This window comes from Chenopodium quinoa, unplaced genomic scaffold (assembly GCF_001683475.1).
Source record: "Chenopodium quinoa cultivar QQ74 unplaced genomic scaffold, ASM168347v1, whole genome shotgun sequence".
NCBI classification, from domain to species: Eukaryota; Viridiplantae; Streptophyta; class Magnoliopsida; order Caryophyllales; family Amaranthaceae; genus Chenopodium; species Chenopodium quinoa.
Window position 1 is genome coordinate 1,336,383 of NW_018745281.1, and position 16,817 is coordinate 1,353,199.

Sequence of the window (16,817 nt, forward strand, 5' to 3'; positions counted from 1 at the left end):
TATTTTATTTTTTATTTTTTTTATTTTTTGAGGAATTATATAAAGGTTTTTAATGCTATTAAGGACTATGTTTAATTGGAATGAACACATATATTTATTTATACTTGCAATATACTTTTTTTAACTTGTTATTTGAGAAAGAGATTAAAGAAGATAAATGGATAAATTAATCTAACCTGTATCAATATACATTGAAGCCTTTAACATCAAATAGTGTTCACAATATACATCGAAGTAAAAAGCAAAACAAAGATTTATGATTGAAGATATAGATCATATGACTAATTTCGGATGGGGTGATCCTAGGTTCGATAAAGGGACAAACCATAAACCGTCTCTCCCTTCCATGATCCTGGAGGTTAATAATTCATACGGTATCCTTCAATCCCAACTAAAACTAAAACCAGCAGTTGAAGAAATCCCCGCGAAAATGGATTTTCCTTCTCTCTCCTCCACCACCACACACTACCACTCTACTTTCACTCTCCTCGCCGGAGAGCCCCACCCTCGATTTTCTCTCTCCTCCAACAACTCCGGCGAAACTCCTTCTACTTCTTCCTCTTCTCCGCATTTTCCGGGTAATATTCGCCGCCCCAAAACCCTCAAAACCACCACTTCCAAACCCCCACCACCACCTCCTCCTCCTCCTCCTAAACCCCCTTCAAATCCCCTCAAATCTCTCCGTTTTCCCCAAAATACCCCTTCCCCATCTCCCCATAATCTCACTGCTAAGCTCCGCCTCACTAGCAAGATCTCCCCGCCTCCGCCGCCTCCCCCGGTCCCGAACGATGTCGTTTTGGGGGGTGTATTTGATGAGGAAGATGAAGAAGAGAGGGAGGGAGATGAGAGGGGTTCTGGGGTTTCTGGGAAAGTGGAATTTCGGCAAGAGGGTAAGATTTTTGTGGGGAATTTGCCGTTGTGGATTAAGAAACCCGAGGTTACCGAGTTTTTCCGACAATTTGGGCCGATTAAAAGTGTGATTTTGATCAAAGGGCATGAGGATTTGGAGAGGAATATGGGATTTGGGTTTGTTATATTTGGTGGGGAAATGGCGGAGAAATCGGCATTGAAGGCTGTGGAGTTTGATGGGGTGGAGTTTCATGGAAGGGTTTTGACTGTGAAATTGGATGATGGTAGGAGGTTGAAGACGATTGCACAGGAGAGAGAGAGGTGGGTTCTGAGAGGGGAGGGGAGGGAGTTCCGGTCGAAATGGCATGAGGAGAGGGATGATTCCAGGAAGGTGTTTCGGAAGGTTGTCGAGTCACAGCCGGAGAATTGGCAGGCCGTTGTTCGTGCATTCGAGAGGATTAAGAAGGTATAACTAATTCTGATGCTTTTGTACTTACTGGTTTGCTGCAATATAATGTTTGTAGGATGTAATTAATTGAATAATTGTGGTTTATATTATTGAAACTTTGATGATGCAATATTAACTGCATTAAGTGAAGAAAGCTGTTCTTCCAAGATCACAGAATTAGGGTTTATTTGATCATTAACCAATTTGTTCAGTACTAAATTGGGTCACTGACTCCCTGTGTTAGGATTTATGTGTCTTTGCTACTCTAAAGTTTATTTCAATTGTTCAACCATCCTTTTCTGTGAAGTGTGAGGTTTGCTTATAGTTTCTAATTTAGCCATGTCACCAGCTTGACATGAGCTGTAATTTGCGTAACTTCTATATCATAGAGGGAGACCGATGGTTGTGTGCCCTATGTTCCATGGATCCTACATTCGCAAGAAAAGCTTGTGTTCGGCTTGATTCTTAAGAGGTTAGATTGTTATATACAAGATTCTACCTTTAGCTTACATTTTGGAAGCATCATTGCTCTGAATGAGATAAGAGTCCCTTCTGAAGTTTGGTGATTATCTAGTATTTTCCTAAGATGCACTTTGAACACATATAATATAACTAGACAAATGTTCCTTTACTTGTTAAGTCGTATCCTTAGAGGCTTGTGGGATGTTAGCTATTAATTGATGGAATTTGGTGAAAAATATTGCTTGCATTTGTGCAACGCCCCTTGTGGATGCCCTAGGCAATGCATCCTATAAGCTAACATTTGTTTCCTTTGTAATTTTTTATCACTATTCACAGCTATATCTTAAGATGGGAAGATGGAATGGTTGATACAGAAAAGTAGTAAAGATAATCAAATGTTAGTGGAGTTACCCTAGACGTGCACATCATATGAGATTTTTAGTATCAAAATTTTCCTAATATAGGTCTTGCTTATATCATTGTACTGCTGATGTTCAAATGGGTTTATATTTTTCCTCATTTTTAATTTGTATGAACTTAGCCATCTAGGAAAGAGTTTGGGCAGATGGTAAAATTTTATGCAAGACGTGGGGACATGCATCGTGCACGTGAAACTTTTGAAAGCATGCGAGCAAGAGGGATTGAGCCAAATTCACATGTATTTACAAGGTAACATAATCCTGGAAACCATTTATTTGGACTATGTCTTTGTCTTGAATTTTATGGATTTCCTATAAATTAAAGAAATGAAGACACGAGATTTGAATGTGTGATTTGCTGCAGATCTAGTCTAAATGCATAAGTCTACTGTGAACAATTATTAACTTGAATGGTATTTTGGATTCAATAAAAATTGAAATTGAATCCTCCTAATTCTGTTACTTATTCTGTCAACTAGTATTTTTCATATTTTGGGTCTACTACTTTTGATATGTGATGCAAAAATTTTCTCTTTGCAGCCTTATTCATGCCTATGCAGTTGGCAGAGACATGGAAGAGGCACTGTCATGTGTGAGGAAGATGAAAGAAGAAGGGATTGAATTGACTTTGGTGACCTATAGCATTCTTGTTGGAGGCTTTGCTAGAGTTGGATATGTCGAGTTAGTAGCTTCTCTTCTAGAATTAATTTATAATCCTTCTGTATTCTTCTGTGCTTGCTTGCAATTTCTAAGTTTTCTTTTCCTCTAAGCTTTGGATTTTTGGTATAGACCTTCATGTTTTTTTTCTTCCGATAAGAAACAAGGGTTCTATCGTGTCCATTTTTAACTATAAACTTTTCACAACCCTAAGATAGTGTTTTCTCTTATTGGGATATGAAGCTTGAGTGTCAAAGTTGTTGTCAATTAACCACTAGTAAACATTGCCTTTTTTGGGACTCATATTGGGCTATTGTTTAGAGTTTAAGAATACAAATTTTGGTCTAGTGTAGAATTTGCAAATGAATGAAATGAATTTTCTTGTTGATTCACCAATCACACTTCGAGGAAGGGGGAATTCTTGCACTGGATGTGCTTGCTGAAGAAAATTGAGAAAGCCGGTTCAAGATCCCTAATTTACAGTGTGTTTGGATTGAAGGAGATAAAGGGAAAGGAAGGGAAGGGAAATGGAGGGGTGGAGTATCTTTCGTTTGGATAAACAAATGAGGAAGGAAGGGAATTGGAGGGGAGAGAAATGGAGAGTTAAAATTGTAAGTAGTTGATCTCTCCAACAATGGAGAGATTTGGAAGGAAAACTCATCATCCTCTACCTCCCCTTCTTTTCCTTCCCTTTTCTTTATCCAAACACATTGTAATTCATGGGACAACCAGAGATTTTATTAGAAGTGCTGATGATACATGTCTACCCTGATGAAAAGCAAAACAGTAACTAAAATAAAGATATAGATATATTATTGGCAAGATGATCTCTATATTCAGCAATTAGCTTCACATTATGACTGTTCATCCCCTTCCATTTTTTAATATTATTTTCTTATCAAATATATTCCAAACAGTGTATGTATGAACTATGAAGTAGAAAATGAAATGGTAGAAGAATGTTTATGGGAATTTTGGATATAAAGTTGCCTTGATTTTAATGAAAGAGGCTTAAAGTCTTATTCTTAATGAAGATTTTATCTATTTTGTAAATGAGAAAATAAAGAGAAGCTTGCTAGGAACTAGATTCTAGCTACTGGATATCAGATTATCAAAGATAAGAATAAGGCAAGAACAGCAAGATATTGCCCTATATAACTGGATATTTGTATTGAAATGCTATTAACCAAACAATACAATGGATATTTGTAAAGTTAGCTATTAACCAGCTAAACAATGGTGGTTTCCTTCAATTCGAGAAGAAGGATGATCTCCCAAAACAAGCCTAAGCTCATCAATACTATTTTGTGGATATTCATTGCTACACCCATGCACTCCTATATATACTGCTAGGTCTTCTACAAACTTCCCTTCTACATTCTTACCCCCCCCCCCCCACCCAAAACATAACAGAATTTTATTCTCTGAAGTAAAAGACTAACAAACCCCTTATACCCCCCAAAACAGAATTTACTGAAAAAGAAAACTAATTAACCAAAACAGAAATTGTAAATTAACAAAATAGTAGCCACGATTTAGAGGTCCAGGCCCATTCATTGCACTAAGAAATTCCCCATGTTTTTTACCCTTTGTTCTCTGTAGTGGTTACTGCTTTTGCATGAACAGTTTTGTTCTATTATGAGTTGGTTCTGTGTAAAAAGATGTTAAGGAATCTATTTATCTTAACTTTTTCTGGCAAAACATTTGTTTCCTTTTATGTATCTTAACAATTTACTTCTCTTCCATTAGAGATGGAAGACCGGAAGATATAGATGAAATGTGATACACTAAATTCTAATGTTCTATGATGAAGTTCTTGGTCTTCTAGAGTTAATGTAGGAACTGGATGAACATGACATAATGCCCCTTGCAAGAATATTGTTATGGCGAGAACACAAATGTAGTTGTCCCAACAGTTTCCTGAATTCCCTTATTGAGTCCATTGATCTCTTCCATCTTCCTATGTGGCTGTGTCTCTAAATTTGTAATGACTGGCATTCATCTGTTGAAACTGAGTTGGATTTACAAGTCTTGGATAATGAGTGCACAAATTTGATTTGTAACAACTGGCATTCATCTATTGATAAGGAGGATTGGTATAGTATTGCTAGTCTTGGATAATGTGTGCAAGAAATTGATTCTTTTGACAATTGTATGGTGGCTTAGGAGGGAGTAGAATTTGAGATGGTAATTCCATAGGGTTCTACTTTAAGTCAAGAAGGGTTTTTTTTGTTTTTTTGTTTTTTTTTTTTTTTTTTATTAAGAAAAGTCAAGTTGTTAATTTCTGCTTCTTGATGTTTTTAGGGGAAAATTGTTAAGACAACTCATCTATATCTGAAATTGTGGCTAAAATTATAAAGGATTGAGGTTTTTTGGTTTTTGTTTTTTCCCCCTCATATCCTTTATTTAAAGAGTAGCTGACACTTTTCATTTTTCTTCCCTTTCAAGTTAGCTGTAGGGGCAATCATATCACGACATACACATTAAAGTTTGTGTATGAATGTATACAAGCAGGGGTAATATTCTTTGTTGGGGGGGGGGGTTGAGAAGTCATTTAGTATACATGTTATTGATTTAGGAAGGTAGGGTTGTAATTGAAGAGAGGGGAGATATGTTAGGATTTGAGTGGTGAGGGAGAGGGAGAGGGCAAGTGAGTTATGGGTACAATTTGAAAGGGTAGGCTAAAGATGGGAGGTGATTTAGAGTTGTCAAATTTCATCTCTATTCCTTTTTTTCCCATCTCTATTAAAGGTTGCAGACAAACTAAGGGAAAATCATCTGCATTGGTTTGGACATGTAAGACGGAGACTCGAGGGTGCACCGGTACGAAGAGTGAGACCACGCAGGGGTTAAACGAGGGAGGAGGAGACCGAAAATGACTTGGTTGGAATGAGTTAGGAAGAATAATAGGATATGAAGTATATGGATTTGCATGATGATGAGGCATTGGATCGTAAGGGATGGAGGAGAAAGATTTTTGTCGATGACTACACGGAATAATCACTTTTGGTTCATGTAGCCGACCCCACTTATGGGATTAAGGCTTTGATTGATTGATTGGTTGATATATTAAAGGTGTCAAATTTCATCTCTATTCCTTTTTTTTTGGGTAGATCTTGTGCATATCTTCGAAGTAGGAAAATGAATAAATGGGATTCCCTGCTTTACCTAATCTATTATATTGTAGATGTATAGGTATGCAGTCTACCTCACAGGGGTTTAGGTTTGATTTATGAAAAATAAGAAGTATAACAAACTGTAGCTCTGCTGGTCTAATGGTCTATAGAAAACCTTTTTAAGGCAAGGTTGTCTTTTGGCCTCACTTTCTCCTTTTTGTATTAAACTCTGGATATAAGTTGTTGTTGTTGTTTCCATCTAATGCTTGCTGATGTTCTCTTGGAAGGGCTGCAGATCAATGGTTCAAAGAGGCAAAAGAGAAGCATACAACACTTAATGCAATAGTCTATGGCAATATAATCTATGCCTATTGGTCAGCGCTCATATAACCCTATACCATTCATTATTAAATTTTATCTTTATTGAAATATTTATTTGCCCCTAAAAGAAATTTTCATTACATTATGTTCATTTTGCTTTATGTATGCAGTCAAACTAGTAATATGGATCGCGCAGAAGCGCTTGTTAGGGAGATGGAAGAACAGGGTATTGATGCCCCAATTGACATATATCACACAATGATGGATGGTTACACCATGATTGGTGACGAAGAGAAATGTTTGATTGTATTTGAGAGATTGAAGGTATTGCCAATTTAATTAAGTGCTAAATTATTCATATATCCCATATGATTAATGGAATATGCTGATGTATTGTTAATATAAATTCATATTGTGAGTATAATCTGTCAAATACTTATTTTTATCTTTTTAATTGTAATTATTGCTTCTTGTTATTTTTGCCCTTTGATGTGGGATGAAGTGAAGGATATCTCACATGGAATAGACTTTAGTCTTTGGTTTGAAAGGTGGTTGTTTTATTTGATGCATAATTTTTCAAATGTTCCTTATGTGCACTCAGATGCTGGAGACACTTTTTACTATTGTCAATCTGAGCTATTAGCGGTAGACTTTCAGACCACAAATTTTAACTGCATTTAAATTCTTCTTCTTTTTTTGTTTTTTAGATCATAGAGAAATAAATGATGTAAAGGTAGCTCATTTTACAAAGTTTCCTTGTAGTGATCCTGGGTACCAAAATCCAATAAAAATGTGGCTATCTGCTGGATTAGTGAAAGAGAGATAATTAGTTGTCGCTATGGCCTTATGGGTAACTGAGAAAAGTGATGGCTCCAAACTTGTCTTTGAGATTATGAATGGAAAAAGTCTCATCAAATCATCAAGAGTCTTGTTGAGATCAAAGTTGGAGCAATGTTTATTTTTGAGAGTAATAGTTTTGATCTTATATATTATTACCTTGATACCCTCTTTCAGTCTCTTTTGTCGAGGAGGTAGCTACATCTACTTTATTCATTTTTTATTTTATTTTTGTTGAGGAGAAAGTTAGATCTATGATTTTAAGGGTTGGTTGGCTCCTATATTATTGATGGCTGAGGAAACTAGTGCAGAAGCTTTTTGGAGAAAAGATGAAACGAACATTTGATGCGGGGGATAAATGCTATCATTAGTAGGTTTATTATGCTCTTTGAGATAGGTATGAAAACCTCTCAGATCCTTGGACTCGTAGACTTCTCAAACTATTGATTTTTTAAAAATTGATACAGGAGGCTAGATATACTAAATAGAAGATCCATTATAGCAACATGGGATAGAACCCTTCTTTTCAGTAGAAAAGTAAGGAAAAAATTCACCAGATGGTGACTGAAGGTCTGTGTCTGAACGTTATTGGAGCTGTTGCATCACACTGTCTACTAATAATAAGGGAAGAGTCTTGTAGAAAATTTGGGATGTAATTTAGTAATGGATGATATTGGAGATAGACTCTCATGTCATGGTCTTCAACTTTGGTTTTTAGAAATCTTATGTTAGATGTTGTAAGAGACCGGGTTCCTCACAGCAAGTTTAGGCTAATTAATTGTAAGGATTAAGGGGAAAGCTTGATTACTTGATTGATTAATAAACTAACAAGGATTACAAGGGATAACTAATGACTTGAGGCCATCAATCTCATGGTAGCTTTAGGCTACTACTCTCAAGGATTTTCTAACTCAATTCCTGGATACTCTTCTAATACATTCCACCCTTACTTATATTAAGCTACCTAAGATAACACATGTGACTCTTAATCACTAAAATAGCAAAACCAAACATAGACACAAATGAGACTAGCTGCTTGCTTTCCCTAATACTCTCTTAATGAGATTTGTCCCTTCTTCTTTGTTGCAACTTGCTGTCCCCATCATTGACCTTCTTGGTTGACCGTTCCTTGCCTCCCCTTGCTGACCGTTGCTGGTTTGGGCCTCCTTGTGTACACTTTTATGGGCTGGACCGTACCACCAAGTGGATCCATAACAGATGTGTTGAACTCTAAGAAATAAAGGTGAACCGAGGAAAATTTTGGTGATTGATGAATGTCATGGAGCATGGTTGTATACATTTTGCAGTTGTTTTTAATTAATGGTTCTGTTTCTCTGTAGGTTGGAATAAGAGGACTAGTTTCTACCTTTTGTTGTTACCTTGGTAAGAGATATATTTGAGTTGCTTTTTCTGGAGAAGTACTGAGTGTATTTTGATGGAGGGCTTCAATATTGGTTCAGTTGAGATCCTTTAATTATTTGGTTATGCTGTGAAGAGAATTCCATGATTCTGTTTTTCCATTTGATTTTAGACATGTGTCCTGCCTTAGTTTGAACCCTTTACTTTAGCATAGTTTAGTTGGATTTAATAATGATCAACTTATGTAAGGTGCTGTTTGTGGTTTTTTTTTTTCCTTACACTATGCTATTGCCATAGCATAATTTTGTTTTGTTCAGGGAGGAGGGATAAGTGAGTTAGAAGAGTAATGCTATAAATAAGAAAAGTTTAGGGAGAGGTTTTCATGTTGAATATTACCGAGAGTTTGATTATATATTGGGAGAGAACAAGCCCCTCAAATGATTGTACCTATCCAGTGCTATTGTTGTTTTCCAGATTATATAAATCAAGCTTCATTGTTTTCTTAATCTTTACATTTTATCTTTTCAGTCTGTCCTATGCTATCTTTATTCATAGCATTGCATCCTAGGAAAATGGCATCACTCTTATTTTTGGAATAGGTATTTCTCCTCATACCCTATTGTTTATTTAAAAATGAAATTATGGAATTCAATCTCTAAAAGGGAATTTGCTAGTATTATAACATTAATTTATGGACTCCAATGCCTCCCTCATTGCTGAACAGTTAAAGGATGCATGTTCAATTCCTTATCTAATTCCTTTCCCATCTATAATACCCCCAACCCCACAGCCCAAAAATAAAAGTACAAAACTCATCAAGTCCTTAATAATGAGGTTCACAGCCTCAATTTTACAAATAAAGTCAAACTAGCGAAGCCTCAAAGTTGCAAACAAGATCAAACTAGTGAAGCCTCAAAGTTGCAAACAAGATCAAAGTAGTGAAGCCTCAATGTTGCAAACAAGATCAAACTAGTGACGATTTTTTTTAAAAAATAAAAAATAAAAAATAAGATTGAGACACTTACCTTTCCAACTTAGATGAACTTTTGGTTCTCATCTTCTGACAAATCTGGAATATTTAATCCAATACGTCTGCTTAATGGATCAGGAACTCTATCAAATAAAGTTCATCTAACATTTTTCCAAATTATCATGCTAAGTTGTAAGTCATATTTTGGTTCTGAAATCATGAACCTATGAAGATGATGAGTATGGTGACAATATCATTGATTTTAGTATTATACATCCTTTTCAGAATGAGTAATTAGAAAAGATTCCAGGTTTAGGTTTCAATCACTTGGTTTCTTAGAATACCCCTTGTGCGTTATGCTTAAAGTCACCATTGTCATGACCTCCATGCTGTTTTGATCACTAGTCATGATTGTCTTCCAGCGTTTGTATTACACTTGGCTAAAAATAAAAAAAATAAAAGGAGGATTTTAAAAAATTATCTTGGGAGAATGTTGGGCTTCTAAGGAGCACATTAAAAAGATGGAGTTTACAGAAATGCGCATTTTAAGGTGGATGAGCGGGAACACTTTAAGAGATAGAATCAGAGATGAGGTTATTTGCAAGAAACTAGGTGTGGCAGGCATTGTAGACAAACTAAGAAAAAATCGCTTGCGTTGGTTTGGGCATGTAAGACGGTGACCCGAGGGTGCACCGGTACGAAGAGTGGAAGAGTGGGACCATGGAGGGGTTAAACGAGGGAGAGGGAGATCGAAAATGACTTGGTTGGAAGGAATTAGGAAGGATATGAAGTATATGGATTTGCATGAGGATGAGGCATTGGATCGTAAGGGTTGGAGACTTGGAGGAGGAAATTTTTGTCGATGACTACACGGAATAATCACTTTGGTTCATGTAGCCGACCCCACTTATGGGATTAAGGCTTTGATTGATTGATCTTGGGAGAATTCTAGGTTGAGAGGATTGAGGGAGGGGAAGTTTCGTAATTTTACCAAACTTCTTATTGCCTCTGACTTTCCACCATACAGGATGACCCTATCTCTGCTTTATGTATTTATGGAGAGATCTTGTTCCAGAAACTGTGGCATAACGTGGAATTCTCATGATTAAGATCAGTGGGAACACCCTTCTTGCATATTGTTCTAGACCAGGGAATTAAAGCAATCAGCGGTGTGGATGGGCGAGGCTGCTAGTCTAGCTTCAGTCTATATTAATGGGATAGTCCTCAGGTTTCTGTTTTCCCAATCTTTCCTTTGATGATAATAGGAGATTTTGGATGTTGATCCCTCCAAGTATATTCACCTGGTATATTTCAGTGATAAGTTCTGATCACTACCTTTTCATTTCATATCGAAGTGTGGGTCCTCTGTAAGTTAGAGGAACAACTAGCAAATTTTTTTTTATAATTGATGAATATTTCACTAATATGGTTCAGGTAAAGAAATGATGATTTGGAAACAATAAAACTTGTTATCTTCAATGTTTTCCCAGGAAGTTGTTGGGTGTCAATGTGTCATAGTGCATATGGTCAATTTCCGGTCAGGCAGTCAGCCTTTATTGTAGATGTGGTTCTTGCTACTCTCATGAGTGTGAATATAGGTATGAGGCTATGAGTTGAGTGAGCTTGCTAGATTCGATTGCTATGCTTTGCTGTATTGGCTGCAGAGGATTCCTCCTGTCTTTGTAGAGATGCCCTCGTAACTTGAATGTCTATACTGGCCTAATGAGGTGTCCTTTGTCACCGGAGAAAATGATTATACTGGAAATTATAAATTAATGATATTTGGAATTTATTGTTTAGCTAATGCAATCTTCTCACTGATACAATAAGAACAGGGCTTCCTCTGATTTGGAGTTGGATTTGCTATTCTGTGGAACATGGAATATAACTGTCAATCTGATGGACATGCAAATCTGTGCATCTCATCTTTTAGATATTCAAGTGTAACTTTTGACAATTATAGTCCTTTTGAACATACATATGCAGTTTCCCGATGCTCTTGGAAATTATAAAACTGTGTAAATTGCATCTTCTTTTGTTTCATGTCTAATTGTTCACTGCATTGTGTTTATTTTTTCCCCTCTGATTTGCTATGGATGTCTTGCGTTTCCAGGAATGTGGCTTTGTGCCCTCAGTTGTCACCTATGGATGTCTATTAAATATTTACACAAAGGTACCTCTAATCTTTTAACTTCCTCACTGATTCATTCCTCTGTTTCTCTCTCTCCAATATAAATCTTCACTAGTGTGCAAAAGTCATGGAAAGTTTTTCAAGTTTCAAAGCTTGAGAGCTTATTACTGAATTATTCACTTTTTCTTCAGTCTGGAAAAGTTTCCAAGGCCCTTGAAGTTAGTGAAATGATGAAATCTGCTGGGATCAAACATAACATGAAGACTTATTCCATGTTGATCAATGGATTCGTGAGGTTAAAAGATTGGGCCAATGCATTTGCTATTTTTGAAGATGTTATGAGAGATGGTCTGAAACCTGATGTAGTACTCTACAATAATATAATTCGAGCTTTTTCTGGAATGGGTAACATGGACCGTGCCATTCGCTTGGTTGAGCAAATGAAGAAAGAACGGCATAAACCCACAACAAGGTCATTCATGCCCATAATTCATGGCTTTGCAAGAGCTGGAGAAATGAGAAGAGCCCTTGAGGTTTTCAATATGATGCGAAGGAATGGATGTATCCCAACTGTTCACACATTCAATGCATTAATCCTGGGCCTTGTAGAGAAGCGACAGGTAAAGATAGTTGTTGATAATATGAATTTAATGATTGAAGATAGCTGTTTTCCCATTCTTCCTGGTTCTGTGTTTACTGTCTAACATTGGTCCTCCTAAGCCTTCTAGTATGTACCAGTTGAAGGTTTGTCTGGGATGATACTATGACATCCCTTAGTCCAGTCTGACTAAGTGTTCCATTACACAACATGTCTTAGTCACAGATTTTAGTAGAGTTTTGCATGAATAGCAATACAATCAATCAATTTGAAACACCCTAAAATAGTAAGAGGGTATGTATTTGTATCAAGAAAGAGTTTCATCTAAACCAGTCATATCCCTTGAGTAACATTTGCGCTATACTATACTAATCTTTTAGCGGCCCGGCATGTATGTGTTTGATCACAAGTTCTCTAGGACAGTTCATTTATACGTCATAAGTTAGCTTAAACTTCTTGTAGTGTCTCACTCTTTACTCCCCCCGTTTTGTTTTAAGTGCAGCGTTTTGTCTTTTTGTACCATTCATCTAATCCACTTTAAAAAGTGATAGTGATTACATCAGGAAAATAAATTGTCTTGTGGGTATTTGTTGGAATCTTCTCAATGAATAGTTTATTAATTATAGTTTATTAACAATTGTTATTATTTTTACTTATTGTGGCATTTAGTAACCCCCTTGATAATTGAAGATATTCTTGGTCTAAGTTTTGCGTTGGCATATGTGGCCACGGGAAATGGTGCACTTGAAAAAAACAGAGGGAGTTTTTTTTTTTTGGTAACTCCTAGCATGTAGCCATATACTAGTGTTGGGCGAATTTTCAGATACACAGGGGTAGTGGGTAGTGAGGACACCTAGCTCGGTATTTTTATGCTCATTTCAAGCTCTCTAAATAACCAAAAGTTGGGTAATACACAATGGAGATTCTTTAGTGCTCTTAATAATGAAGATCTTATCCCGTGACTTTGAAATTTATGCCCCAAAGAAGTGCACCCTTGTTCAAGTTGAATGAGATTGTTATTTTGTAATCTGAAATATTTTTGCTTTTAGGATCTATATTATCTAGCATTTAAAGATGTGAGGTGCATGACACAATAGTGGGCTGTTCACTGTTGACATGAGAGTCAGGCTTGCATCTAGGTGAAACAAGATGCATATTTTCACTAATTAAATTGTAGTCGTATAGAATATTTATGCATATAATCACATTATAAAATTAGCCGAAATGATAACTTTTATTATAGTAATGCAGTGCAATACCTCATCATATAAATGTAAGAAATATAGCATTAACTATTTTTCCCCCTTAAATGATAAACCTTGAAAGAGATAGTAGCTTGTTAGTTAGGCTTCTTGTATATGTGCAGCTGTGCCTCCACTGCCTTAGTGCATCTCAATAAAGTTGCTTTGCCCAGACCAATAAAGGCAATTAAGCCTGGGCACCTTGGTGTGTATCTGTCGGTTCTGAGGTAATCCTTCCCCTTCCCAGAAGTGGAACAAAGAGAAAAGGTGAATGGGGCATCATTATAAGACATTTTTGGTGCTCAGAAACCCCCCAACTCGTGTCAGCCAAACACATTTCTTACGTAAGCAATTCCCTACATGTCCAAGTGGATTCTGGATAAATGGTGTAACTGATTTCAAATATTCTTGTAGGGCCTATAGGTTGCTAGCCTAGTATCCATGTTGGCACAAATGATAAAACACTTAGCATAGCTTTTGATTGTTGGAGGCCACTGTGAATGCTGTTTTGGTTTCTTTTTACTGTCTGCTGAAACTTTCATATGTGGAGTGAATTTTTAAGCTCTAATTATCATCTCATGGGCCTCTTTTATGCATGTGGTTAGATTTTATATTATAGTTTGCTTCATTTCAGATGGAGAAAGCTGTTGAAATATTAGATGAGATGTCATTGGCAGGGGTGGGTCCAAATGAGCACACGTACACGACAATTATGCAAGGCTACGCAGCTCAGGGTGACACTGGAAAAGCTTTTGAATATTTTACTAAAGTGAAAGAGGAGGGACTTCAGCTTGATGTGTTTGCATATGAAGCATTGCTCAAGGCATGTTGCAAAGCTGGGAGGATGCAAAGTGCTCTGGCAGTTACAAGAGAGATGAGTGCTCAGAATATCCCAAGGAATACATTTGTATATAACATATTAGTTGACGGGTAATGCTCAGTTTTTTTTAATATTATATCAACGAGCCATTACCACCAATTGGGCAACTTTAACTTTTGCTATGTCTGCTATGTGCTAGTGTTTATTACCCCTGACCCCTAAGGGCAGGGAAAGTCCCCAATTTCTCTTTGATGCTTCGCCAGCTTTTGCTTATAGACTGCTATAGTTTCATACCTCATGTTTAATCGTGTAGATGGGCTCGAAGAGGCGATGTTTGGGAGGCTGCTGACTTGTTGCAACAAATGAGAGAAGATGGGGTGCAACCTGATATTCATACTTATACATCCTTCATAAATGCATGCTGCAAGGCTGGAGATATGACTGTATGTTTATACAATTTATGCTAACCTCTGTTTGTCATTCATAGCATTAGAGTTTTTATGTCCTGCCTGTATCTCTCTCTCAATTTCTATTGTGTTCTCCTTTGGAGACGACCGTGTTTTTTGCTAGTGTCGTTTCTTAGACAAACCTCTTTCTGTATTTTACTTGATTGTGACATTCTGTTGCTTTCTTCTTTTTGGCTCAGAGAGCAGCAAGGACAATTCTAGAAATGAAAGCTGTTGGAGTGAAGCCTAATGTTAAGACTTACACAACATTGATACATGGTTGGGCTCGTGCATCTCTCCCAGAGAAGGCACTAAAATGTTTTGAAGAGATGAAGTCTGCTGGCTTGAAGCCAGATAAAGCTGTGTATCATTGCCTAATGACATCATTATTGTCACGAGCAACTGTAGCAGAAGAGTACATATGTTCTGGAATTCTGAATATATCTAGAGAAATGATAGAATCTGGCATAACTGTTGATATGGGTACTGCAGTTCACTGGTCTAGGTGCTTGCGTAAGATTGAAAGGACAGGCGGTGAACTTACAGAAGCCCTACAGAAGACATTTTCTCCTGATTGGAATGCATTCAGTAACGCCCCAGTGACATCTCACCCAGATGCTTGTGCATCAGAATCTGATGCTGATGACGTTGATACATGTTATGAAGGTTTCACAGATAGTGACGATGATGGAGAAGATCACAGAACATTGTTATAGTTAGTTGCTGATGAAAGCACAGCATAGTTTACTTAAGCTGACTAGCTGGCACACTTCCTAACTGGCAGGTCTTCGTTTGTAATTATAGTTACCCTTTTCTTTTTGGCGGGGTTTTGGGGAGGGTTGCTCTGATGTATCATGCATATGATGTATTGTTCTGTATCTGTTCGGGGCAGAATTAGGTAATCAGCAATTTATTATTAATTTTTTTTTTAATCTTTGTACTAAATAGCTGTTATTGTATATTGTATTTGAACTTGGGAACCAATTAAGCTACACCATGGACACATTCATTATACATAGGGTTAATTGAAACCATTATCATATTCTACTTGTTTTATCTTCGATTAATTGTAACCTTTGTTCTCATCAGTTTGAATTAGAGCTAGCAATCTTTGCCCCGCCCCAATAACCCAACTTGAAAACTAAAGTTATTGAGTGGAACCTGAATTGAACCAAACCTGAACAACTTGAAATTAATTTAATGTTTACCAAATACTAGTAAATATTAAGTTTTACAGTATTTTTTGATAGTTTTAAGCACAATATGAAATCGACCCGAACCTGACTTGTTGACCCGAATGGCCATGCCTAGTTTGAAGGCTTGATGGTGAGCAAAAACAGATAAAAATGCTCGTGGAGAAGGCCAAGGTCAATAGTACCATAGTCCTTTATGTTACCCTACATGACTTGAATAATGAATAATCACATACCTTTCTCCTTGGTTTCAAAAACCCTAAATACACATACCTTTTCTCCTTGGTTATATTGTCCTTTTGATGCAAGAGTAATGAATAACGGAGCCCTGATTTTAGTTTTGCATAATCTAATTTGAGTTTTGCTCAAAATTAGAGAGGAATTGAACAAGAGAGAAGAAGACAGAAGAAGAATTGAGAGAAAAACAAAGGCCCTGTTTGATAATTAGTTGTTAGCTGATTGATACAACTAGTTTGACTAACCGGTTATATTAGCTTATTTGACTAGCTCGTTGTAAATAGCTTACTATGTAAAAGAGTTTGGGAAATAACTGTTTATTTTAGCCGTTTCAGTGTATTTAATACCCTAAAGGCTAATTGTTTAATAAAAAAAAGAGATTTCGCGCGAGCCCAATAAGCTATTTTAATAAGCTAAATATCAAACACCCAAATTAGCTTTTTATTATGGTCAAGCTTCTAATAGTGCTCAATAAGCTAAAAGCTCTCTAAAAAGTTCTTTACCAAACAAGGCCTTTTAGCTTATTTGGCCCTACTAGAGGTTTGACCAATTAAAAAACCTAATTTAGGTGTTTGATAACTAAATTATTAAAATAGTTTTTTGGGCTCAAAAAGCTCTTTTAAAAAAAGCTCATTATAAGAGCTTTTTACAATTAGCTTTTTGGCTATTAAATACACTAAAACAACTTACAAGTAACAGGCAGCTAATTACCA

At 36.5% G+C, this 16,817-nt stretch overlaps 1 protein-coding gene across 1 annotated transcript; it reads left to right on the forward strand.

Moving 5' to 3' along the window:
* Window positions 1-153: 153 nt before the first annotated feature.
* Window positions 154-15,721, forward strand: LOC110711510 (pentatricopeptide repeat-containing protein At5g04810, chloroplastic-like). The gene is made up of 10 exons (XM_021889914.1): window positions 154-1,315; window positions 2,301-2,428; window positions 2,719-2,859; window positions 6,239-6,325; window positions 6,443-6,596; window positions 11,552-11,611; window positions 11,761-12,189; window positions 14,043-14,338; window positions 14,542-14,671; window positions 14,875-15,721. Exons 1-10 carry the CDS (start codon window positions 257-259, stop codon window positions 15,388-15,390), a joined length of 3,000 nt encoding a protein of 999 aa, XP_021745606.1. The 5' UTR covers window positions 154-256; the 3' UTR covers window positions 15,391-15,721.
* The last annotated feature ends 1,096 nt before the right edge of the window (window positions 15,722-16,817 follow it).